At 34.4% G+C, this 9,649-nt stretch overlaps 1 protein-coding gene across 1 annotated transcript; it reads right to left on the reverse strand.

The window, feature by feature from the left end:
• Nucleotides 1-2,950: 2,950 nt before the first annotated feature.
• On the reverse strand, nucleotides 2,951-7,330 carry LOC127122163 (granule-bound starch synthase 2, chloroplastic/amyloplastic). Its single transcript, NM_001427567.1, has 8 exons — nucleotides 6,813-7,330; nucleotides 5,406-5,946; nucleotides 5,143-5,207; nucleotides 4,939-5,016; nucleotides 4,727-4,837; nucleotides 4,593-4,637; nucleotides 4,318-4,491; nucleotides 2,951-4,241 (listed from the first exon to the last, which is right to left on the reverse strand). Exons 1-8 carry the CDS (start codon nucleotides 7,101-7,103, stop codon nucleotides 3,285-3,287), a joined length of 2,262 nt encoding a protein of 753 aa, NP_001414496.1. The 5' UTR covers nucleotides 7,104-7,330; the 3' UTR covers nucleotides 2,951-3,284.
• Nucleotides 7,331-9,649: the final 2,319 nt, after the last annotated feature.

Consider the following 9,649-nt stretch of genomic DNA (forward strand, 5'->3'; position numbering starts at 1 on the left):
ATGGAGATATATCTCTAAAATTATCCTAGAACGCATTTGACCGATTTTGCTTAGGCCGTTGTATAGCCATCTATATCACACCCATCTTTCAATATCTCCTAATGAGCAAGTTTAAGTGGTGCTCTTGAGACATCTAGTATCATGTAAGGATTTGACACTCGATAGAACCATTGGATGTAGCCCAATGCATAAGCCCATGCGTCACTCGCTCGTACACTATGTACCTCATCTAGTACCGTATGATTATTGAAATCTAGTATGGAATTAAGATCTCTATGATGGATTGTCAGATGAGCAGACACAGAGGGATGTCTTGGAATCATCTATTGATACCTGAACTTGCGCATGATCCGGTCAGGCAGATGTTGATACATCAAGCGCGACCCACAAGTCAACCATCCAGAGTAGAAGGTTATATCTTCATTTGCTACAGTGTGATCAATAAACACCATTTACGGCTTTATCGCTTAATTCCCTTTCTACGAGAAAAAGGCGTAAGTACGGAGAAAATCCTCATTGTACTTCATCTCATGTTCCCGCCCTGATATGTGAGGAAAGTAAGTGATGGTCCACACCTGAAAATGGTTCAAATAAAATATTAGTAACAAGTGTAACATAAACATTGTGAAAATATTAGTAACAGTAAAGGTTGCAAATAAATTACCATAAATAGTGTACAGTTTCCAATCATTTATCTTGTCTTCCAAAGACAAGCTTCACCTAGATTGAAGTACGTATAAACCAAACACACCCCCTAGTTCCACTCGCGGATTCTCTCTAAGCCAATGAAGTATGTCACATATACTACATCGATGGATGTTGCAATTGTGTCCACAAATATAGTTAAGCCAACCAAGTATAGGAATTATGATTTCAATGCACATTGTTTGTGGAACGAAACCTGTTCAACATCACTGTCGGCCTCCACTGACCAGGTTGGTTTTGTACAGGTCAACCAAGTATGAAAATCGGGCATGAGCGTCTCTCGTGGCATCAAGCTTCTGTTGGGCCTCATCTTGGTAAGCTCCCAATAAGTTTACCATCAATTCAAGTGTCTCAGAATCGTTGATTCGTGAATGGTTTAGTAATCTTCCCCTAATTGAAAGATGCAGAAGACATGAGACATCATCAAGGGTGATGAACATCTCACCATGAGGGAGGTGGAAAGATGACGTCTCCTTGTGTCATCTCTCCACAAAAGCCGCCAACATACCATGATTAACAGTCATGTATCCAATGAAGCATAAAACTGTAAGCCCAGAGTAACGAACACAGTCTTGAAACCATGCTTCTGTATTTTGTTCCATGTTCAAAATATTCCTGACCTTGTGAAGCCTGAGACATTTGACCATGTAAAGTTGACGTTTCCGCGTCAAACGAACTGACACTAACTCGTGGCCTCGAGAGCGTTACCCCCCCCCCCCCCCCCTACGAAAGAATGCATTTTGGGACACACGATCATGCATTTACCTTTCCTGATTATCATCCATTGTTCATATAATACATAATAGAAAACAATATGAAAATCAAGGCAAGTAAATTTCTGAGATGCATCTCCGTAAAACAGAAAAACAAATTCCAGAAAAATCCAGAGATGCATCTCCGTAAAACTTGAAAGACAAAGTTTTCCAGAAAACTCTAGAGATGTATCTCCGTAAAGATGCACGATAGTGGAAATTTGTAGATAACGCAAACAATGTTCTAACCCAACAAATTCATATGCATATATAAACAAAGTACATATTTTGAATGTATTTAAAAAGAAATGCATTTTAAACGATCAGTTTTATCTAATACATGCATCACAAATCAAAAATAGAAAGAAAATGAGAAACTTATCAATTGAGAAATTTCTTGTGCGAAAGCTTGAATGGAATCAACTTGAATTGATTCCAATGAAGTTGGAGAAATGTTGAAGCTTAAAAAATAGCACACTTGAATTTTGCTCATAGCTCTTTGAAAATGGTTTGTAAAAATGAAACAAATGAAGAAGGAAGGGGGAAGGTTCAGGCACGAGGTATATCAACTAAACCCCATCCGGAGATATATCTCCGTAAACTTCATTGAGCACAAAAACATTGAGTTTTAAAATAATGGTTATTACAAATATGCATCTCCAGAAATAGTTTTGGGCAACATGGAATGGCTCACTCAGAAAAACATTAGGGATGTATAATTTGAATGTGTTCAAAGATGTATCTGAAATCCATGAAGAACTAGTTAGTACCTTTAAGATGAAAAAAGTAACACCAAAAAGGTTTAAATTTGACTTAATAATAAAGTCTAAGACCAATGGATTCATATAAGATGTCAAACTCTTTTGACACCTATTTGAGCATTTAACTTGCATAAGTTTTTGTTTTTTTCTGAAAATTTTAAAATTTATATTATAAATTTTGAAATTTTCGGTAATTTATATTATAAATTTTGAAATTTTCGGTATAAATGAAAGAATTTTCAAACATGCGAAAAAAATATGTATAAGAAATTTCGTTTTTTGTATGTTAATAAGAGTGAAAATTTTAAAAGAAAAATAAATTTTAATCGATAAATAATAATAAAGACATTTTTGAAATTTTAAAAGGTATCCTATATAAGTTATAGGTTTATGGTTGGCAAGTTAAATACTCCACCTATTTATTTCATTTACAAAATTTGAACTCTGAAATAGTGCTTTTAAGTGTGAAGAATGAAAGAATATTTATAGATTTGATCAAAGCTAGGAATACTTCAACTATTTTATATTATAAACAGTTAACAATCCCTTCTATCTTTCACTTTATTCATTTTCCCTGTTACTATGATCATGGGAATATAAATATGACAGTGTAATGTAATATCAAGTGGGGTTCCTATATTCATTTTCCCTGCTACTATTTTCCATTCAACCATTTTCATCCCTGCATTTTTCATAAACCAAACAATACCTTAGAGAGACATAGAAAGAGATAGAGAGAGATTCCTTTTCTTTTTATTTAGCCAAAAGAACAAGAAGGTTTAGGCTTAATTTATTTTCAGTCAATACACTTCATTTTACATTGTATGTGCCAAAAACATTATGTACCAATTGAATTACACATTCCTTAGTTCACATAGCAAATGTTCCTCCAAACTACACGGTGCAACAGCTCTGTAAACCGTTCGATCTAGTAAGAGAAAATTTCTCGTTCTAGATCGAACTGTCTCCACTGCTGCAACACCGTGTATATGCTCTTGTGAAACAAATTCAGCATGAAAGCCCTTCGTTTTGATCAAACTACAAAGATGGAGTGCATGTCAAGAAATCACCATTGGTATTTGGCAGCAACAAGAACCTCTTCATATTGTTGAGCAGCATTGTCCCAGCTAAGATCCTGTGACATCCCTCTTTCTTGAATCCCTTCCCAGCTCTTCTTATAATCCTTATAAGTCAATAAGCAATTCCATAATGCCGCCATTAACTTGTTAGCTTCGGCGCGATCAAATGTCCAACCGACACCCGATTCGTCGAACGGATTAAAAGGCTGCACCGTGTCTCTGAGTCCGCCCACCCCGTGTACAACAGGAACTGTTCCGTAACTCATCGCATAGAGTTGATTCAGTCCACACGGCTCGAATCTTGACGGCATGAGTAATATATCTGAACCTGCTGTTATCCTATGAGCCATCTTAACCGAAAAACCAACCCAACTTCGGATTTTGTCGCAGTGTTGGGCTTCGAATTCTTTGAGCATTTGTTCTAAATCAGCTCTTCCGGTTCCCAACATGACTAGTTGAACATCGTGGCTCATCATCCAAGGAATCGCTTCGGCTATAAGATCAACACCTTTCTGGTGATCGAGCCTTCCGATGAAGGAAATTATCGGAACATCCTCACGGACAGGCAAACCGAGCTCCCTTTGCAAAGCTGCCTTACATTGACGCTTGCCGGTTTGTAGGGTTTTCAGGTTGTAGTTAGTGTAGCCGTCTGATGTCAAGTAAGCGTCGAATTGAGGGTTCCAATCTTTTGTGTCGACACCGTTCACAATTCCCCGAAATTTCCAGTCACTTTCATTTATGATGTTATGCAAACCCCAACCACCTTCTGAAGTTTTAAGCTCCCATGCGTAACCGTGACTGACGGTGACAATCCTGTCGGCGGTTTTTAAACCGGCTGCAAAGATGTTGAAGTGCTCACCTCCAACAGGGTCGTACATTTTGAAAAGGTCTAAGTAGTTTCCAGATAAATCCACGGTGTTGAAATCCTCGACCGGGCCCCGACCCTGCAGGAGTAAACGTGTGTCAGTGCGTATATGTGCATAACGACAAAGGCAACATATACGAAGATTCAGAACGAACCTGGTGAGCTATGTTATGAATCACGAGAACTGATCGTGTATAGTTCATCAAACCATGATCGCGATAATATGCTTTCAGATACACCGGCAGCAATGCAGTATGCCAATCATTTGCTATGAAGACCAGATTTCCATCTCCATAGCAAATTCCACCACACGGAACATGCCAAGGAACCTAACGAATAAATAATCATTATGCGTGCGCTAGTAGATAAGCTCAAATAAATGGATTCAATTCAAACAAGTTATAATCATAAAATAATTTAGTTCGTGTACCTCAACCGCCGCCTTGCAAAACAACACCATGCGCCTTAGAATATCCTGTTCCATTAAAGGACAACAAAAATCAAAAGACTGAGATAGTAAGGGTAACTGATACTAGTGCAAGATCCATTCCAATCGAAAATTACCAATCGGTTTCCGCCATATATATTACTCTCTAGATTGCGAAATATTGGACTGTCAATAAAAACAATATCGACACCATCAATATAAGTATGGAAATACGTCACTTCCATGTCCTGTAAAGTGAAAACTTTGAAGCATTACTACACCAAAGTGGTAGAAAATAACTGTTTCGAGGAAGCATAAATTAGGAATAGAGTAGACGCTCGCGGCACACCTGACCAGCTACTTTGTATCTCTTCCGTACTCCTATATCGTGTGCTTCAGCATAATTACCATAATGAGGTGCAACAATCTATAAGAAGATAACGAAAATAAAGAAAAGAAATAAGAAAACGGAAACAGTTCATAATGAAAGGAGAGTGAAAATTTATCGAAGTATCTTATCTTGTAATGAGACATGAAGGGAATAGCGTTATACCATAACTCTATGTCCACGCCGAGCCAAAGCCTTTGGGAGTGATCCAGCAACATCTCCAAGCCCGCCTACTCGTTCATATTAAAACCGTAAATTATATAGAAAAAAAATGCAGCATACATGGAAGGACAGAAAAGATCGAAGACTTCGTCTGCGAATATTTGAACATGTTCTCTCTTACCGATGAATATCTTGGTTTATTATAGAGAACCTCAGCAACATGCATTTATCAAGGAAAATTCTTCTATGAAATAATGTTAAATTACCTGTTTTCGACCAAGGAGCGCATTCTGCAGAAACCAATATAATGTTCATAACATTGGTCCCAGCCAACGGTGGTGGCTTTTCACCGCCGCTCTCAAAATTTTCAGCTTCATTAGCAACCTCCTTTGAACTTGGTTCATTCGCACCTTCGAAATTTTCAAACTTTAGACTAGAAGTTCTGATGCTACTTGAAATGTCTTTCGTATCAGGTCTCTCGTACAGCTTGTTTTTAATTTGTTCATTGAAGTGTAGCTTAGATGACGCCTTTACAGCGTCATTTTTCTTTTCAATTTCATCAAAACCTTGATTAATGCCAACAGATGAAACGGCCCATGTCTCCGTTTCTTTAGAACGGACATAGTTGCTGAAAACAGTGCCACCGTTTTGGTTTTCAACAGCACTGCCGCTGCTGGAAGAACCTTTCTGTGGATTTGAGTCCCTTGACAGAGATTTTTCACTGCTTTCATAAGAAACACCGTTTCCTTCCAATCCAGGAATGCTGTCACTATCTATAGAAGAAACTAGTTTCTTTCTTTCAGCAATCTACAATATCAAAAAAAGAAGATAAATAAAATAACCACATGAATGGTGAAAATCAACAAAAAAAGAAAAACAGAATGTAGGGACTAGGGAGAGTCGGAAAGACCAACGACTCGTTTGGATTGACTTATTTAAGTTTACCTAGTGGCATAAACGATAGCCGCAGAACCTCACGACTAGAGACTAAAATAGAAACTCTAAGAGGCAGATATTCCCAACAATAAAACTCTGCAATATAGTTTTGCATTCAGCTCTAAATTCGCAAACAGATCAATACAATAGCATTTTGTTCAAATTCTGCTAAACTATAGTGCCGCTATTTGACAACATTGGTAAAAAAATTGTCATTGCTACTTCATGAGTGAGGAGAAGTATACATATTAGACATTGCTTTAGTGTGTCTTTGGTATTGCTGTGAAGAAAATTGATTTTGAGTGAATAGATTATGTTAGTGATTCTGGCTAAAAGTGAGTTAAAGGTAAAGTGATTTATGTTTGAATAAATTATTGTAAAAATGAATCGAACTAAATATTTCAGTGTAAAAATCACATTTAGACTCAAAAGCTACAAATTCAAGCTTCAAGTATAATCAATTCTGAAAAAGCATAATCAATTCTACTCGAGAACAACCATGTCACAATCAATTCTTCACATTAATAATCAATTTAGAATCAAGAGAAAAATCAATTATCTCTCTAATAAAGTCCTAATTTGTTCCAATTTCAACAAATGAACAAAAAGTAAAAATCAACCAAAAAAAAGAGAAACAGAATCAATCAACATAATAGCTTAAAGGTCTCAACCTAAAAACCTTTAAACCTAAAGATGAAAATCACAACCCTTTTACAAAATCAAAATTTTCACAATACCTGTTGAATAAGTTCCCTTTGCAAAGCAAGAACCTTTTTGCTCTTTTCAATTGTAGCATTAACAACATCATCCTCTGACCCATCTCCATTCTCATCTGCACCAAAACTCTTACCAACAGCTCTTACATGCTGCTTATGATTCAATCTAACACTTCCACAGTTCAATCTACCAACACCCAAACCCTTACTAAATGCTAAATCACCATTCAAAGTACTTAACTTTGGAGTAAATTTGAGATTCTTAGCATGAAAAGGTAACACAGTTGCATCAGAACCTAGTGATAGCATCATCAAGAAATTTGATTCAAAAATGAGGAAGACCCAGATGGTGAAATTGAGTGAAAAAGCAAGAATTGAGTGATGTTTGCAATTGGGTTGGACCAATTGAAGAAAGTGGTGTTTGTATGAATCAAAGGTTGGGGCTTTTTTTTTCTTTAGAAGTGAAAAAATAGAAGAGAAAATAAGAGTTTTATTAATTTTGAGAAATTAAGGTAACCACAAAATTTGTGACACAAAAAGGGTCTCATAAATGGTGTGAAAAGTTAATAATGTTATTATCCAATGAAGAATTTTAAATGGTGAAATTTTATAAAATGTCTCTTTTTCATTATTTTGGAGTTGTCTATGCAAAGGTTGTCCCATTGTGCAGTGGAAAATTGACAATGAAAACTAGCATGTGGAAGACATGCAAATATTATAATTTTTTATATTATTAATATAATATATTTTGACAATTTTGTTATATACTAGTACCTTCTTAATTTGTATACTCACAAATTATTTAATTTAACTCTAATCAAATATATTTTTTATAAAAACAGTATATTTCTTCATCTTTAAGCTCATATCTAATAAAAAATTAGTAAGGTTATAGAATTTGCAATTAGCCGAATAGCCACAACCAATTAATTTTTAAAAAATTCCATCACTTATTTTATATTTTCAGTAAAAAGTCTAATGACTAAAATTCATCCTTTTAAAAAGTAAATAAATAAAATATTGGAGGTTCAATTTCATACTATTATATTAAATATAAAAATTATTATCAATTGAATTGATTTATAATATGTCTAATGTTTGATCTTAATTTAAATGATGTTTGATGTTTTATGTTAGTTTAAAATTGATTTACATTCACTAGTTAGGGTGGTATATGTATGAAAGAAGACAATGTAAAAGAAGCCACTATCATAAATGAATCTTTGTGCATGGAGGGACTCGTGTATGTATAGCATTTTGCCTAGTGTGAGGACCAATGAGTAGCTAATAAAGAGGAAAAACAAAGGCAAAATTCAAATCATAACCTTAGAATAATTGTCAATTCCATTATTTTATGCTATTATTATAATTAAAAATAATTATTAAATAATTAATATATTTTGTATATATAAAGATCGATTATGTTAGTTGCCTAATAAACTTTAAAAAAAAATTATTTAAAAATGATCGAGAGAATATGTGTTTAATTTGGTTTTGTGAGCATGACTATGAGATTTTGGAATGGATTTTTTTTTTGGGTTTTATCAATATGTTTAATTTTGTAGTGAAGAGAATTGATTATGAGTGGGTTAAACTTGTAAAATTGATTCTGATTAAAAATAAGTTGAATATAAAGTGATTTATGTTTGAATACATTTACGTAAAAGTGAATTAAGCAATAAATTTTAGTGTAAAAATTATGTTTAAATTCAAAAGTTATACATTGTAGTTTCAAGTAGAATCAAATTCTGAAGACAAAATCAATTCTACTTTAGAGTAACCAAGCACCTCAAAATTATTCAATAAAAGAATTGATTTTCTGTCTTCCAAAAACTAAACCAAACATGCAGGAAATCTTTATCATATGAAGCACTATCATTTGACTTTTTAACCTTTCATAATTGTGGTGCTATTCTTTTTATTTTCTAAATTTGTTTCACTTTACTCTTTTAAACATCCTTCTTTTTCTATTAAAAAATATTTTGAAACAGAAAGGTATAATCACAATTTTAAAAAATTGTGTTAGGACAAAAAACAATGTTAAATAAAATAAATAGATTTCAGTAAAAATAATTCTAAATATAATAAGACATCAATTTAACTTGGCAGAAGAAGATTAAAGACAAAAAAAATAATAACTTGTTTATCCAGTTCGATTAAACAATTTACTATATGGGAGAGATAAGCTCTTCGATTCACTATATTTTCAAAAGTTGTTACAAAATATTACAATTAAGTTACAAGAAAATAGTCACCCAAGTTTTCAAGAACAAACCTTATTTTCTACTCAAGTGTGTATCAATCTCTTCAAATCTATATATGAATTATACAAGTTCAAGATGTTTAGAAGTGTTTCTCAATCTCCCTTAGATATCTCCAATGATTTTGCAATTTCTAAGAACACACTCCAAATGTTGTCTCTCTAAGATTATCATTAGGATTCTTAAATTATTTTCTCTTTGTCTTAACCTCTAATGTTTTGAAGGTTGTGACGACAAGAATGATGTAGATGCATATTTATTACTGTTGAAACCCAATGAATACGTAATGAACCCAAAATACAACTCATTAACAAACTGATCCACAAACTGAAACAACAAAGTCTAATACACGAAAACTGCCTGGGCCGGATATGATACCCGAGAACCTGAATCTCCCGTCAGAATCGACCCTCCAGCCACGTCCTATAGCTAGACATTTGTCGCGGATCACCGAGGTCAAAACCTCACACTGTCGACAGCCTCGTCGGACCACTGTTGAATGATTATATCGGATTGTCATGTGTCACCGTCGTTGCCGATTCTCTCGTACTGCCATGTGCCACCATCGTCGAAACCACAGAATACCACTTGGTTACC

Source organism: Lathyrus oleraceus, chromosome 1, assembly GCF_024323335.1.
Source record: "Lathyrus oleraceus cultivar Zhongwan6 chromosome 1, CAAS_Psat_ZW6_1.0, whole genome shotgun sequence".
NCBI lineage: Eukaryota > Viridiplantae > Streptophyta > Magnoliopsida > Fabales > Fabaceae > Lathyrus > Lathyrus oleraceus.

Excerpts from the sequence above, each read along its gene's own strand:
- LOC127122163 (NM_001427567.1), bottom strand. The coding sequence starts at position 7,103 with ATGATGCTATCACTAGGTTCTGATGCAACTGTGTTACCTTTTCATGCT. Across the intron at positions 4,638-4,726 it reads TATATGGCGGAAACCGATTG|GATATTCTAAGGCGCATGGT; the intron begins GTAATTTTCGAT and ends TTAATGGAACAG. Across the intron at positions 4,242-4,317 it reads TTCATAACATAGCTCACCAG|GGTCGGGGCCCGGTCGAGGA; the intron begins GTTCGTTCTGAA and ends TTACTCCTGCAG.